The sequence below is a fragment of the Triticum urartu genome, chromosome 6 (genome assembly GCF_003073215.2).
Source record: "Triticum urartu cultivar G1812 chromosome 6, Tu2.1, whole genome shotgun sequence".
Lineage (NCBI taxonomy): Eukaryota > Viridiplantae > Streptophyta > Magnoliopsida > Poales > Poaceae > Triticum > Triticum urartu.
The window spans coordinates 110,496,789-110,514,008 of NC_053027.1; the positions used below are offsets into that span (position 1 = coordinate 110,496,789).

Sequence of the window (17,220 nt, forward strand, 5' to 3'; positions counted from 1 at the left end):
GTGGGTTGTCTCGATCAGTTGTGGATTGGTGCTTTATATATAAAGCGGGGCGAAAGCCTTTTTTGATAAAAGTCAAACATTTTACATTTGATCAAATTTGTAGGGAGATATATCAAAATCCATAATATTAGATCGGTATGATTAGATTCATCATGAAATGAATTTCCATAATTTTTTTGTTTAACATTGTGGATGTTGATAGTTTTGCTCTCAACTTGGTCAAAATTAAAGAAATTCAACTTTTTAAGAAACTAATACCCTTATAGTTTGGAAATGATGAAATATTTAGTTTGACGGGTGGGGGAGATGATGGATTGTGTTTATTTTTATTTATAATGCAATGATTTAGTGGGCCTTTCATGGTTGATTATATGTTATCCACTAACCGACTTATATTTTTGAGGGGAAATTTCTGTGTCGGTGGCTCTCTATATATTAGTGCTACAGTATCACATGATTTTTTCTAGAAGGTGAGAGAGTGCGTGGGATTGATATGTTTTTATAGGCTGGTCGTTGTTGATTGATTTTATAAATTGTTGGCACAGTCAAAATCGTAAGTCAAATCCAAAATTGAATAGCTCAATGGATAAAAAAAAAGCTCAATTGAATGAAAGAAGATTCAAAAATTAAGGATGAGAGAACTTGAGAAGACCCGGTCAAAATTGGATACCCCAATTCTAAATTCAATACCTCAATTAATTATGAGGCGTTAAAAATTAGGAAGTATAGTGTATGGTATAAAAGAATTAAATGGAAAAGCTTTGAGAAATTGTTTACCGGATCAAAATCGGGTGACCCTATTTTAATTGAAGACCTCAGTTGATTGTGGGCTCTTTAAAATTAAGGAACATAGTGTTATAGAGGATGTTATAGATCAGCAAGCGATCAGTGACTTAAACGATTTCTCATGCCCATACGTTTGTGAAGTGTCTTTTTGGTTTTGTGCATATAATTGATCAGCCTGAAATGTTTTATGGCTTAATATTGTAAAATTAGCGACGATACCTTTCTACTGTGCCATGCAAGTTCCTGACTTTATTAATTGGTCACATTTCAGCATGCATATGTAACTTTTTTTACACGGAAAATCTATTTGTGCATTTTAGTTTGTATTGGCTACTTTAGTTTTGCATTAAAAAAATGCTTTAGAGTCTGCCACACCTCAATTTTCTTTCGTCCTCCGCCACTGTCCTTAGCACTGACATTAATAAGTATAGCTGATGTTGTTCCCCCTCATGAATGGCCTTTTATATCACCTTTCTAACTCAGCCCATTGAAATCTCCATTCTCTGATACTCCCTCCGTCCCAAAATTTTACATCCGTATCTAGACAAATCTAAGACAAGAACTTTGGGACAGGGGGAGTACATTGAAACAGCGACGATGTTGAATTTGCTCGGATCAACACTTCTATGCCTCATGTAGTCATTTCAGCCTTAACTTTGAGAGCATTAGATGTGTACTTAATTCAGATTGTATCACATGAAACTGACATACAACAGAGCATCATGCTTTTATCCGCGGCCATTGCTGCCATTGAGGTGTTAAAAACATATACAGAGTATGAGACTGTGTTGTTTCATGGAAGTACTTACTGATATCAGCTTCCTTCGCATGATTAATTGATGTTGTTTCACATTCTTATATTTCAGTGTTTCTCTTGAGAGGTCTGTGCTCTTGCAATGCGCTGAGAAGGGCACTGCACATGACAACAGGCTTCATTGCAGGTCTGTGCCAAGATCTTGAGACAGCATATATAGCAGACCAGAGGTGATTTGGCTGGAGTCACAGTTAATGGAACTCATATTCCATCTTCTGAATGAAAAGAACAACTGTGCGTCGCTGCCCCCAGTCGCCTCATTGTGGTATTAATCCTCTGCTGAGCATCGACATCGACTGCAGGTGCACTGACATGGCTGTGCATCTGGATGTTCATATCTGAAAAGCAAAGGGAGATTCGTTTAAACAAGAGATGACTTGCTTACTAATCTGTATAGTGAGTTGAGATGACAAAAACCTTTTCTAAGTAAAGCATGGATCAAATATACAGTATAGTTGACTTGCTTACTAATCTTGTTTCAAAGATGTTGCAGTCCACTGGCTTTATCTACAGTCCTGAAACGAATCGTAACACAAGCGCAATATTACTTTTACTTTTGAGAAACCCTGTGCATTTGCTTGCATCTTGTATTATCGTGTTTGACAAAAGCACAGTGTCGGAGATTGCTAACCAAGACGTTCCAAAGACGATTCATGCAACTTCATGAAACCCCAGTTCACACAAAATTTCACATACTGAAATTCGTTAGCACACCTTGCACCGTAACCAGAGCCTCTGGTAACCTTCAGTTCTCAGATTTCCACACAAGTCTTAATTCAGAAAGATGTAGACAACAAACACAAGTATTACAAAAGGAACCGACCCACACTTGTGAATATGATAATCCTACGGGAAAACAAAATAGATGGTATAGACAGGAACAACAAATCCGACTTAACCATCTTCAGACTCGAACACTGTCGCGGAAGGAACAACAGCGGTCTTCGTCATGGCAACACAAAACACACACGGAGGATGCCAAAGACCATCGCCGGTTCTTTTCCCACCTAGGGGCGCATCGGCCTTGTTATCATCCCGCCAATGAGGATTTCGCTACAGAGTTCCACATTGCAGCATACCAAAGTCATATACCTAGAAGTTCCTTTCCCCCTCTATTGTTGCATCTACTGCAAAAAGGATGTTAAAAAGACACAATTACGTTGAATGGTTTGATATAAAAGGTTATTGTCGTGTATACATCTCATTTTCAAAACTTAATGCAACTGTCCCTCAAAAATAAAAACTTAATGTAACTAAACATGATGCCAGACCTTTATAAAATGTTGTCTTTTATCTATGTCTAAATTTTCAGAGCAAATGAACTGAACATGATGCCATTTATTGTTGTTGATCTTCCCCCAGTGTTATCTACAGTTTTTTAATTATTGTTGTCACGAAAGCCACTTAAAGTTCATTCACAGATTTGACGGTGTAGCACGAGAACCAAGTGAAGGAGCAAGAAGCGGGCACATACCTGGAGCTAAATGTCTTCCATTCCCTGAGGTGGGTATAGTGCCGATATCATTATAAGATAATATATATATACTTGGATAACCATAAAAGGCTAAGAATATGACAATGCTAGTCTTCTCCCAAATGATTGATGGTGCACCAATGCTTCTCCCTGCATAAAGAGCTATGTAAGAAATTTGAGCAAGCACGTGTGAATTCTGTTTCATCTCACTGTTCTAGTCTGAAACTCATAGTTTATTATGGCCTTTGCTATGAAAGGAAACAAGAAAATTTTCAATGTGTACAGTACAGAAAACAGAAGTACATTCTGACCTAAGAGGCAATCATTTCTTGGGCCTATCAGATGTGTACATGAGTACAAAAGTTTCACCAAGCAACAGTAATAATAGCACCCGGTTTGATGTCTCTTCAGGGACTTCACTTTGATCAACCGATAGTCATCACATGCGGATCTGGTGTAACTGCCTGCATACTTTGCTCTGGTCTAGAAATCTGGCATGTTCTTGGATATTATCACTGAGACATCGACTCTGCCAAGCAGGTGTCTAACAATATTTCTTTACAGGGACTCTATAGAATTGGGAAGCATGACATTCCAGTTTACGACGGATCTTGGACAGAGTGAGAAGCGAAGCCAGATAATGATTATCCAAAAGTTATATCCACTGGCTCTTAAATCAACCATTCCGAAGCTATGAATGCAGTCATTGCATCCTGCAGCATTCAGCTCAGATTTTCAGCACAATGGCATTTCTCTGTGGCAAGATTTGCAAAGGTTATGAAACAGAAATACCTATTGTACTATGGTCAATGGCTATAGGCCGATAATGAAGAAACCCTATGTCAAACTTTTGAGACATCAACATTAATTTATAATTGTGTTGTATTAATGTTACTATTGTAATGTTACTATTGAAGAGATCTTAAACTGAAAACAACATTAATATCAATTGATTTTGTTTCAGAGTTGTGACTGTTGATTGTGATGCTTGCACAGCCTCCCTTGTCTGCAACAGTGCAACCAAATGAGTTGTGTGCAGCAAGTGCAGAGCAACTGATCAAAATTTCATCTTATGCAAATTTCTTTTCTAGCACAAGGAAGTTAAACGTAAAATAGAAGTGACTGCTTAAACTTGAGCAATTGCTACTAAAATTACAACCAGGTACAGAAAGGGCACCACTCTGTCCTCCAGACTCCAGTGCATGTGGAGTGGTAATCAAAATCATGTCACAGTTGATCTATTCAATACACTTACGGATACTGACTGAAAAGTAAATGGAAGGTTATTGTGTTTATCCAAAGATTTAACTTACCCTCGTATAACCGGGCAACAATTGCTTTTGCGCTCTCAAATGCACAACTCATCGTAGTGCATGCTCATTAAGATGAAGCTCTGCACCACGTAATGACATGAACCGAGCATATAATTTCATTAGCACCTAATCTGCAACACAACCCATTCCTGTCTTGCATATTCTTTCTACTGAACATTCAGACTGTGTTTCCCATCTTCCAGATACATGAAGCTACATACAACAGTAAAGCTTGAGGCTCTCAAGCAAATTGCACAGAAGTGGCACTACTGAATTCAGCTATCACTGAAACAGATTCACCAGTGCATCTGATATCAAAAAGCCCAAATCAACCAGCACATGTCTCTTTCTGGTGTACTTCTGTAACCCCAGCAGCACTCTCTTGATTGCTGAACATTTTAGATTCTCCACTGTCCTTCTGAAGATCATCAGCAACCATAAAGGCACGAACATCATCCTTGTGATCTATCCAGCTGTATCCACGACCTTTGACAACTCCACGGCTAATCATCAATGCCCTAATGCCTGATGCATCCCCATGTCGGCCTAAGGAAGCATATATGTTTGACAAGAGAACATAGGGTGATGGGTTCTTTGGATCAAGGTGGAACAGGTGCTGCGCGGCACATTCCCCCAATTCAGCATTGTGATGTACAGCACATGCAGCAAGTAGAACTTCCCACACTATAGGATCATCTTTGCATGGCATCTGTTCTATTAGTGCCTCCACTTCAACAAGCCGACCCGCTCGCCCCAATCCATCTATGAGACAAGTGTAATGCTCAGCCAGTGGTGTAATTCTGTAAGTACTCTTCATGGAATTAAAGAATGCAATGGCTTCATCTACGAGCCCGGAGTGACTACATCCTGTTAGGACGGCAATGAAAGTGACACTATCTGGCCGCTGTTCTGTAGTTAACATATACTCAAATAGTTCAACGGCCTTTTCTCCAAAACCATTCTGAGCATATCCATGTATCATCTCATTCCATGCAACTATATTCTTAGTCACCATGCTGTCGAAGGAAAGACGTGCATCGTCCATGTTGCCACATTTAGCATACATATCAATCAGGGCACTACCCACATAGACATTCTGATCATAACCATCTTTCGCAACTTGTGCATGTATCTGCCTACCTTGAGGTACGGAAGGAAGTCTTGCACATGAATTAATCATGGTAGCATAGGAGGAGGATGTGGGCATCATTCCATTTTGTCGCATCTGCTTGAAGAAATCAAAGGCCTCTTTGTTGAAAGAATGGATAGCCAAACCTGAGATCATGGAATTCCAACACACCACATCTCTCTCTGTCATCCTGTTGAAAATGCTCCTGGCAATACTAATCTGTCCACATTTTGCATACATATCGACCAAACCACTAGCGACGAACATGTCATTATGCAACAGGAGTCTTATTGAAGCAGAATGAACTTGTGCTCCAAGGTTCAAATTCCCCAATCTTGAGCATGAACTGAGGATCACGGCCAGAGTTGTTCGGTCAGGCTGCACATTTTGATGCTGCATTTTCCTAAACAACTCGATTGTTTCTTGATGCAGTTCCTCCTGGCAGTAACCAGACAAAAGTGTGTTCCACGTAGTCAAAGTCGGCCTTGATATATTGTCAAACATTGCACGAGCAGATGGAACATCCCTCGCCTTAATACAGGACGCGAGCATGTTACTGTAAGTGACCTCATTGGGCTCAGAGCCCGACTCTACCATCATGTTCAATACTTCCAAAGCCTTCTCATAACTGCCCGCCTGGCCAAATCCAGTTATAAGGATGTTCCAAGAAACAATACTGACGCTGGGCAATGAGTCGAACACCTTGACAGCCTCGTCCATTTGCATGCACTTGGTGTACATATCGATCAAGGAGTTCCCCACATGCTGGTCTGCCCCAAAGCCTTTTCTGACGATCAAGGCGTGAATGCACTGCCCAAGCTGGAACGCGCGAAGAACATTGAACTCGCTGGCGCCAGCTTGTGCGCACGAGCCCAGAACACTTGACACGGCCACGGGATCAACTCGTACCCCACTCCTGCACATCCTGGCGAACAACCTGAGCGCATCGTCCACGGACCCAGTCTGTGCCAGCCCTCCCATCATCGCCGTGAACGACACCTCGTTCGGGCGAGCCATCCGGTCGAACAGCCGCACAGCATCCCCGACGCTGCCGCACTTGGTGTACATGCCAAGGAGCGCGTTCTCCACGAACAGATTCTCTTCAAGCCCGACCTTGACTACGAGCCCATGGCAGCGCCTCCCGTCCTCGAGCGCGGCCATGGAGCCGCAAGCGCTGAGCACGCTGGCGAGCGTGAAGTGCGTCGGGACGAGGCCCTCCCGCAGCATCCCTTCGTAGAGGCCCAGCGCCTCGCCCGCGCGCTCGGACCGCGCGAGCGCGGAGATGACGGTGTTCCAGGAGACGACGTTCGGCTCGGGCATTTCGTCGAGCAGCGTCCGGGCCGCGTCGAGGTCGCCCGCGCGGCTGGCCGCCGAGAGCGCCGCATTGTAGGAGTAGGCGTTGGGGTGGGGCAGGGTGCGGAAGGCGCGGAGGGCGTCGCGCGGGAGGCCGGAGAGCGAGTAGAGCTCGACCAGGCGGTTGAGGAGGAAGGTGTCGGCGGCGAGGCCGCCGGCGAGGACGCGCGCGTGTGCAGCCTTGGCGTGGGCGCGGCTGGGCTTTGGGTTCCGCTTGATGCAGGCTTGGAGCACGCCCGCGAGCTGGGCCGCCCGGTTCGCCATCTGCGGCGCGGGAGCTAGGGCCACGTCTTCTATACCCCCCCTCCTTCCCAAAATACCTAATACTCCCTCTGTAAAAAATACTACGTATAAAAGTATTTAAATCACTTACTCTCTGTTCACTTTTACTCCCTCTGTTCCTAAATATAAGTCTTTTTAGACATTTCAAATGGAATACAATATATGAATGTATGTGGACATATTTTAGAATATAGATTCATTCATTTTGCTCCGTATGTAGTTACTTGTTGCAATCTCTAGAAAAACTTATATTTGAGAACAAAGGAAGTATACCCAAGCCTCTATATCTGGGAGCTTTTTCGATCCAAGATTCATCCACTTGGAAGAAAAAGACTTTTGGGTAAATTCCTATGGGGCACGTGTATTATTTTGGTAGCTGGTTGTGTACAAACGCGTTGTGGATTCAGGTTTTCATTTGAAATTTTTTGAACTGGCGTGATGGTTCTTTTGATTTGTTTAGCATTTTTGATTGCATGTGGGGCAAGCTGGCGTGGTTGTTCTTCTTATATGCTTTCTTTCTTCCAATTTTACTGGCCGTTGGATTTCGTTTGTGTCCCTGTCGGGTCAGTTTTCGCGTCGCTATCTGCGCTGATTTTGTTGAGCCGCTGTTAGTCCAATTGTGCCGTCTCTTTCTACTGTTCGGCCGCTGTTGGTCTATTTGTGTTGTCGCTATCCCCACCCTTTTCGAGATTTGTCAGGATTTGCAAATACGCGGTGCCATCGTTCTTTGTCAGGGAGCAGTGCCGCTTTCCATACCTCGGTGACTCTGTCTATGCTGTGCTAGCGGTGCCGCTGTCGACGTTGCTTTCGGACGTTGCTGATCGATGCACACTCTCTCGTGTCTTCCGGTGATTTTCGTGGTCGCTTAGTGATAGTGATGGTTCGTCCTACTTCCATCCGTGCTGGTCCGCGTCGCCGGGTCGCCAAGCAGCACCGGCTGCTCATGCCGTGCAAGAGCCAAGAGACGGCGACGCGGCTAGCTGTTCTTACGTGCAAGTCCAGGCCTACGACGCGACCGCCGCGACAGGCCCGTGCTCGGCTGCAAGAAGCTAGGCTGTGACGAGGCCTACCGCTTCATCGCCGGCTGGGGAAGATTCTTGATGCAGAATGGCTCGGACGTGGATAGCGACGTGATGGCCGAGGACCTAGAGTCAGCCATGGTGGACCTGTGGGCGTTCCGGTTGCCGGCGCTGGAGGTGGGCGTCACCGGTAGCAGGCCAAACACAAGTGGTGGCTGGCTACGGAGGTTGACGTGCGCGGCGACGGTCGTGCACCCATATAGTCTGCCTGCTACGTCGCCATCGTTGGGACGCCGGGCCGGATGTGACGCCCCCGATTCAATCGTACACTAATCATACATGCAAACGTGTACGATCAAGATCAGGGACTCACGGGAAGATATCACAACACAACTCTACAAATAAAATAAGTCATACAAGCATCATATTACAAGCCAGGGGCCTCGAGGGCTCGAATACAAGAGCTCGATCATAGACGAGTCAGCCGAAGCAACAATATCTGAGTACAGACATAAGTTAAACAAGTTTGCCTTAAGAAGGCTAGCACAAACTGGGATACAGATCGGAAGAGGCGCAGGCCTCCTGCCTGGGATCCTCCTAACTACTCCTGGTCGTCGTCAGCGGGCAGCACGTAGTAGTAGGCACCTCCGGTGTAGTAGGAGTCGTCGTCGACGGTGGCGTCTGGATCCTGGGCTCCAACATCTGGTTGCGACAACCAGGTAGAAGGGATAGAAGGAAAAGAAGGAGAAGCAACCATGAGTACTCATCCAAAGTACTCGCAAGCAAGGAGCTACACTACATATGCATGGGTATATGTGTAAAGGCCATATCGGTGGACTGAACTGTAGAATGCCAGAATAAGAGGGGGATAGCTAATCCTGTCGAAGACTACGCTTCTGGCAGCCTCCGTCTTGCAGCATGTAGAAGAGAGTAGACTGAAGTCCTCCAAGTAGCATCGCATAGCATAACCCTAACCGATGATCCTCCCCTCGTCGCCCTGTGAGAGAACGACCACCGGTTGTATCTGGCACTTGGAAGGGTGTGTTTTATTAAGTATCCAGTTCTAGTTGTCATAAGGTCAAGGTACAACTCCAAGTCGTCCTGTTACCGAAGATCACGGCTATTCGAATAGATTAACTTCCCTGCAGGGGTGCACCACATATCCCAACACGCTCTATCCCATTTGGCCGGACACACTTTCCTGGGTCATGCCCGGCCTCGTAAGATCAACACGTCGCAGCCCTACCTAGGCACAACAGAGAGGTCAGCACGCCGGTCTAAATCCTATGGCGCAGGGGTCTGGGCCCATCGCCCTTTGCACACCTGCACGTTGCGAACGCGGCCGGAAGCAGAACTAGCCCCCTTAATACAAGAGCAGGCTTACGGTCCAATACGGCGCGCGCCACTCAGTCGCTGACGTCACGAAGGCTTCGACTGATACCACGACGTCGAGTGCCCATAACTGTCCCCGCGTAGATGGTTAGTGCGTATAGGCCAGTAGCCAGACTCAGATCAAATACCAAGATCTCGTTAAACGTGTTAAGTATCCGTGAACACCGACCAGGGCCAGGACCACCTCTCTCCTAGGTGGTCACAACCTGCCCTGTCGCTTCGCCACAAAGATCCACACAGAGGGCCGTTGGGACAAAGGTCCTTTCAGCCCCCAATCCGTGAATCACTCGCGGGTGCTCCACAAGCCGACCCGACTTTAGTCACCACATGTATCATGTATAAAGTATATAGAATATACCCGTGATCACCTCCCGAGTGATCACGGCCCAATAATATAGCATGGCAGACGGACAAGAATGTATGGCCACTGATGATAATCTAGCATCCTATACTAAGCATTAGGATTGCAGGTAAAGGTAACAACAGTAGTAGCAAGGACAGGCTATGCATCAGAATAGGATTAACGGAAAGCAGTAACATGCTATACTACTCTAATGCAAGCAGTAGAGAAAAGAGTAGGCGATATCTGGTGATCAAGGGGGGGGGGCTTGCCTGGTTGCTCTGGCAAGAGAGAGGGGTCGTCAACACCGTAGTCGTACTGGGTAGCAGCGGCGTCGATCTCGATGTCTAGCGAGAGAAGAGGGGGAAGAAGCAATAAATATAATGGAAACAAATGCATGACGATGCATGACATGACAAAGCGCGATGCTAGGTGTGCCCTAACGGGGTACGAGGTGGTACCGGTGAAGGGGGAAAACATCCGGGAAATTATCCCCGGTGTTTCGCATTTTCGGACTGATGAACCGGAGGGGAAAAGTTGCGTGTTTCCTATGCTAGGGATGCGTGGCGGACGAACGGGCTGTGTATCCGGATTCGTCTCGTCGTTCTGAGCAACTTTCATGTACAAAGTTTTTCCATCTGAGTTACAATTTATTTTATATGATTTTTTAAAAGTTTTATTGATTTCTGGATTTTCTGGATTAATATTAATTTCGAAATGTAAAAGGAAAAGGGCTACGTGCACTCGGTCCAGTACACACAATAGTGAACCAAAGGCTGACAGTGGTCCCAGTTGACTGCCCAGTCAGCAGTCAACTATGGACGTTGACTAGTCAAACTGACCAGGGGGCCACCTGTCATAGACAGAGCCTGTTTTACCAGAGTTTAACCTTTTAAATTAACTCAAACAAGTGGTGGGGCCCGACTGTCAATGAGAGGTAAATTAAAAGAGGTTTATTTAGCCAACTAATTAATTAGCGGGGTGGCCCCATGTGTTAGTGGCTTATCAGGAGGGTTAATAGCGCAATTAGCACTAATGGCCTATTAGGCCGGCGATTAAACGCTGGTGGCCTCGAGCCACGGCGGAGGCACGCCAGATCACTGCTATGGGCGGCAACTCGAGTCACGGAGGCCACCGGGGGCGAGCGCGCGCTCACGCGCTTCCAGTGGAAGCAGAGGGAGGCCGCGGGGTGAAGGGAGGAGGGCCATGGCGGAGCTGGGCGGCGCCGGCGTGGCGGATGCGTGCAAGGACGCAAGGGAGGGCGCGGGCGAGCAGAGGCGGGCATGGCGGACAGGGCAACGGCGCAGCAGGTGTGGCCGGGAACCGGCAGGTGGGGGAGCGGTTCGAGCTGCGGACGGTGGCCGTCGCTGAAGCAACAGCAGGCGCGGGCGGGCGGAGTCGGCAGAGCGGTGCGGTGGTAGGGGCGCGGCGTGGTCGTGGTGAGCACGTTCGAGGCCCGGTCGACGAGTGTGCAAGGCGACGAAGGGGAAGAGGAGTAGGGAAGGCGGAGGCCGATGGCCTCACCGGCGTTGCAGGGGCACAGGGCGGCGAGGCTTGGTGACACGAGTCGGGGAGGAAGACGAGGAAGGCGGCGACGAGGTGGAGGCGGTCCAGCGAGGTCCTCGGGCGGCGGAGTCGTTCCGGGCGGCGAGGGCGACCGTGTCGGGGGCGGGGCGTGCGCCCGATCCATATCGCGCGGGGAGGGGAGAAGGGGATCATGGGGGGTTGACTGGGTAGTGGCTAGGTCACGGGGAGAGGCAGGGGGTTAAGCAAGGGTTAGGTGGGCCGGCCTAGTTGGATGGCCAGCTGGGCCGAAGCCCAGTGAGGGGGGGGGCTTTTAATTTCTTTTGTTTTTTCTGTTTTTATTATTTTTCCCTTTTCTATTTTATTTATTTTAGTTAGCAAAAACAGCTTTACAAAAATATAACCCCTACTCCTAAATTAGCATAATAACATAGGCCACTTACTCCAAAAAGTTTGGTGATTATGTAAACTAGATTAACATTTGTTTAGTATTTAAAAGCATTTAAAATAATTGTTTTGCTGCTGTTTTACCCATCTCATATTATTTAAACATTTTATAAAGGTGTGGTTTCTTCACCAATATTTAATATGGATTATTTGGCTCATTCCGAACATTTTAGTTTTAATATTTGAAAACTTTTATTGTTTGCCTTTATTTTAAATTTGAATTTTGAACTGGGTTTCGAACTACGTGGGTTTATCAACAGTAACCGAGGTGACGTTGCATCATTAGCGGAGATTTACTGTAGCTTAATTATCCGGGCGTTACACCGGACGAACAGGCGTCCGTGTGACGGAGCGCCGAGCGCCTGCTGCGTCTCCAATGACTGCAACAGCGTCGCCTCCGCCGATGCCGAACCGCCCTCTCTCCTCTCCACGTCATGTCTGCGGTGGCCGCTGAGACCGCGATGGTCTCTGGTGGTACATACAAAAGCGTCTCGTATACTTTTGCGGACGTTGCTCGGTGATGGAGGAGGCCATCGTCGTCGTCCCCTGCTTCTAACAAATCAGCGACCTCATTCCGCCTCCCGCGACACTTTGTCGTCGTGTATTACGACGGCGATGGTTGCGCTCAGGTCGCTGTCTATTGCTAGGACATGCTAATGTCGCGGTCGTCGAGGAGCTGCGTACTGCAGACGACCGCGCCGACGCCCCAACGACCTGAGCTCTCTGGACTCCAAAAAGGGACTGCTTCTGCCGTCGGCCTCGGCGATCTCGACCTCGTGCTCGCCCGACCCGTCGGCGCCTTGATCCCATCCAACCCCGCTCTATCTTGCGCTCGCCGTGTCGACCTCATGCATGCCAGGCCGCCGGCGCCCCATCGAAAACGACGCTAGGAGGCGCTCCAGCTCCCTGTCGCCCTGACTCCATGTGAACTTCAGCATAGTGCTCGCATGGCGGCTGCCTCGCCCTCGCCCTCGCTCTCTTGGCCGTGTGTCCTACCGCCCCGTGCGCTGCGTTGCATGCTTCCGACTTGCGGGGGCTGCCGCTGCATAGCGTGCGTGCACGGCTCCGCTGTATCGTCTCTCAGTGTGTTTCTGTGCGTGGTGGGTGCGTGTGTCCGTGTTTGCTTCTATTGATCTGGGTGCACACTTGAGGTTGTGGGTGCCCATAGTTAATCCATCTTCATTAATTAATCAACCATGCTTCTTATTAATTCTAACGCAAGTTGTACGCCGGCTGTTTTTAGTTGCAGTTCTACAGCCTTGAAATGATAATATTAATTAGTTTTTTCTTATCGCTGTTTACATATGTTTTTGGCTTTAATTTAAATAATTCCAAGCCCTACAATAGATACGGTTGGCCAAGGTAGTTGGTGTATCCACCATTAATTTGCATGGTTTTGATGCTGAAGAATTTTTATTTTTTTGCAGTAGGCTTAAAATGTTGTCCTCACGGATCTTGAATGTGTATCCTTGTAGAATATACTGAACTGGTACTGCTTAATATACTGAACAGGTCATGCTACATTTATCCTCAGTTAAACTTTCTTCAACGTGGGCAGGCTACAGATAAATACTCCCTCCGTAAACTAATATAAGAGCGTTTAGAATACTAAAATAGTGATCTAAACGTTTTTATATTAGTTTACAGAGGGAGTAGAAGGTAATCTTGTTGGTCCAGGGTGAGCCTTCTTAGATGTTGTAAGTTTAGTGGATTTCAAGCTCCAACAAAACAAGCGTCCATTTGATCTATCCCCCGACCAACATAGAGGACTGAGTAACATCACAAGACTGGTAAGCATTACTGTTTTACTTATTTATTCCACTTACTTGTTCTTCTCATTGCTCTATTCTGCTGTAATCTGTTACGGAGAAGTTGGTATAAGAACTTGATTTTTTTTATGAGATGTATCTAACAGACTCCAATCATGCACATGAAGTCATATTGATCGAATGATCGTTGTGCATGCAGAACAGGTAATGCTTCGGAGCAAGGGTCTCAAAACTATGCAAACGATTTTCCGAGGTGCTGGTGCCATGTTATCGATTTAACTTGGTCAGGAAATCCCTTCGCCCACCACATACCAGGCAAGATATTTTTATTGCCAAGTAACTAATCCGATTGGATATTTTCTGCTTTTATCTGCCTTTGAAGCTATTTACTTTCTTTTTTAGAAAATAAAAATTTGGAAAGTATTGTTTCCTAACTATGACAGAATTTAATTGTAGGGTGAAGATGAGAAAATTTATAAAAAAAGAAGCCCCTCTGGACGCACGAGATGGATGGATTTTTACTGCACATTACTGGAAAAACATTGTAGCTTTTCAATTTCAGGTTGGTCAGTTTTCTTCCCTTCAAAGGGTGCATGGCGTGAAGTTATTGCTGATCTAACCTGGAAGAATCCCATAGGCTGTATAACTGTTACGAGAGCTTGGTGTAATCTGATGCAAACCGGAACTAGATTAGCAGTTCCAAAGATGAATGGAGCAGCGGAGTTGCATATGAAGGCAAACCAACAAGTTTGCATCATAGTTGCCCAGGAAGGTAGGAACTCATTTGCTGCTGTACTAACCGAACTATTTGCTTATAGGCAATGAGATTTTGATCATGGAAGGATGCGGCTATTTTGATGAGAGTATAATGCAGGAGATTGGTTATTAGATCTGACTGTATTGTAATGTAGTACTCCCTTCGTCTCAAAAGAAGTTAGTACAAAATTGAGACACTTATTTTGGGATGGAGGAAGTACATTATTGTGATTATTTTGCTTATGTTGTACACATCTAGAATAGGCAACAATGAGATGGTCTGTCTGCACGAAGTTTAGTTCAAAAACTACATGCAAATGTTAAAAATTCAGAATGTTCGGGAGAGAGTAGAACAGAGAAGGGAGAGAAGGAACAACCAAGATCCAAGCTATGTGCTACAACTCAATCACATATGGTCTACAATCTTGGTTACTCAATGTTCAGATTATTGTAATTTTTGTACCTAAAAGGTCTTAACTATATTAAGCGTGTATAATTTTCAAATATTAATAGTTAAGTTCTTGAAACCCTATGAAGCAATCACCTGTACCCCATGATCTTACTACGCTTCACATAGCTGAGTTAGCGCTACGTTTTGCATGCCATTCTTTGATGAATCTTCATTTGTTGGTCAATGGTATCCTGGTCTACATGGTTACATTTTGTTGTTTCAAATAATAGTGCTTTCCTCATCAATGGGTTTTGCTTTAGGTAATATAAGACACATGATCGATGTCCATGAGGGGAGCAGTTCTCAGATTTCCCATGGTCAGCAGAACGGCCAGGGTCCTATTTCTTAGTGGATAGTTGGTTTCTGGTGGATCCAATCACCATTTCTTGGAAAATATTTCCTGAGCAAATGGTACAAGTGATCATGTACCAGTGCTTTCATTTGAGCCTGTAGAAGTAGTACTTGAAATGTATGGGGTCAATGATGAAGGGGTACGCTCTATTTATATGGTCACTCTTCCATTTGTTTCCAAGGTGATGTAATCATGCCTAGTTATGTACCCAATATTATTGCATCGTCGAAAAAGGTCACGCCTGAGAAGGAGGTGTGGGAGTCCGGTTCTAGAAAATATGTCATACCAGCACAACGTGGAGAAGCAGCTGGCATGTGGAGAAGAGGCGCAGGTATACTTGGACCTGTGCCGCGTGCAAATCGACAGAAGATACAATGTTCAGTTAAATATCAATCAACAATGACACCACCAAAGCAAGATATCATGCCAAACTTTCGGACTCCCCCGCGTTGGAATTAATCATCTTCGCGGTGGTAGTAGGAAACCATGCACATGAAGGTCTCCTAGTTACATGGAAAGTCTACTAGTTTGAATCTAGCCGAGTCCTAGTTTATTTAGTTTTGTCAAGTCCGATTTGTGTTCTCGTGAGTTTTGGGCTTAGCCCAGGTTGCCTGCGTGCGACTATAAATAAAGGCCATATGGCCATGTAAAAGCCAGGTTTTAGTTCAGGAAGAAAACTCATCTGATGGATGCGTATCTGTACTTCTGCGTCCCTGTCTAGGGTTTGATAATTGCATATGTTTCGGCAGCTTGGATCGCCAAGGCACAAGTGTCGTTTGATTCTTGATCTACAAGGGTCAATCTAGCTAGCTTCCCATTCTTCTCCATCTACTTCTGCTAGTGCTTATTATTGCTAAATACTCCGTCGCCGTCGCCGCCGCTAATCTCCATCAGCTTAATCCCTCCATCTAGCTCTAGTACTACTACACCACGTTTCTTAATCCCTCCATCTAGCTCTAGTACTACTACACCACGTTTACTACTTCCGATCCATCTAGTCCAAGTTCTTCCACACGTACACATCTCTACACATATATATCTCTGTCTGCTCTAGTACGTCTGCCTCCGATCAAGTATATTCTGCTAGCTCTTTGCGCCGGTGAAAGATTAGGGACATCCCACAAAATCGACTCAAAGGTATTTGAGCCGTATCATCTGGTATCAGAGAGCGCCAAGTTTATCACCGCGCGCGATGTCAACTGCAAGCAAGCGTTACGCGGATGAGGTGCAGGAGGATGACGGGCCGCCGCAATATGGTCCCGATCTGGACCCAGGTGTCCGTGCTATGTTCAAGGCTACATACCAGCACTTCGACAACCGCATGAAGGCCCTCGATGAGACAGTGACCGACGGGTTCCAGGCCATGCAAGCAGCCCTCCGTCGCCTAGAGGCAAGGGCAACCGGCGCGGCTGCTCCAGCAAGGGCACAACATGCCCTGCAGCAGCGAGCACCTCGACATGTCCGTGACGCGGACGTTGCCAACGATGATAATGATGCTGAGTCCGAGGATGGGTCTGATGCTCACGGCGACTTGCCTCGCCGACCACGACAGGATGCTCGTCCCCGTGATGATGGACCAAGGCGGCGCCGCGATGAGGACGAGGACGGAGGTATTGGTAGAATAAAAATTACTATACCTTCATTCACAGGCAAGGCCGGTCCCGAGGAGTATCTTGAGTGGGAGATGCGTGTGGAGCAGATTTTTGATAATCACCGTTACTCCGAGGAGCGGAAGATTCGTTTTGCTTCTCTTGAATTTTCAGGTTATGCATTAATTTGGTGGGATCAGCTCAACCGCAATGATGCACGACCAGAGTCATGGCGTGAGATGAAGCGTACAATGCGTGCTCGCTTTGTGCCAGCTTATTTTCAAAAGGAGCAACACACAAAGCTTCGCCGTCTTGTTCAAGGATCCATGACGGTGGATGAGTATTACCAACGGATGCAAGTTCTGATGATCAGAACTAATGTGCATGAGTCTGATGATGCAACAATGACACGCTTCTTTGAGGGGCTGAA

At 46.3% G+C, this 17,220-nt stretch overlaps 1 protein-coding gene across 6 annotated transcripts; it reads right to left on the reverse strand.

Annotated features, from left to right (window-relative positions):
- Positions 1-1,244: 1,244 nt before the first annotated feature.
- Positions 1,245-7,152, reverse strand: LOC125516131 (pentatricopeptide repeat-containing protein At4g20770-like). Of its 6 annotated transcripts, none has more exons than XM_048681606.1 (6): positions 4,388-7,152; positions 3,386-3,787; positions 3,075-3,224; positions 2,232-2,724; positions 2,018-2,115; positions 1,245-1,938 (listed from the first exon to the last, which is right to left on the reverse strand). In XM_048681606.1, exon 1 carries the CDS (start codon positions 7,131-7,133, stop codon positions 4,716-4,718), a length of 2,418 nt encoding a protein of 805 aa, XP_048537563.1. In that variant the 5' UTR covers positions 7,134-7,152; the 3' UTR covers positions 1,245-1,938; positions 2,018-2,115; positions 2,232-2,724; positions 3,075-3,224; positions 3,386-3,787; positions 4,388-4,715. The 6 variants fall into 6 exon arrangements, with proteins under 6 accessions (XP_048537563.1, XP_048537560.1, XP_048537562.1 ...); XM_048681603.1 differs by having other exon boundaries at positions 2,232-2,727; positions 3,386-3,828; XM_048681605.1 differs by having other exon boundaries at positions 1,246-1,938; positions 2,069-2,115; positions 2,232-2,727.
- Positions 7,153-17,220: the final 10,068 nt, after the last annotated feature.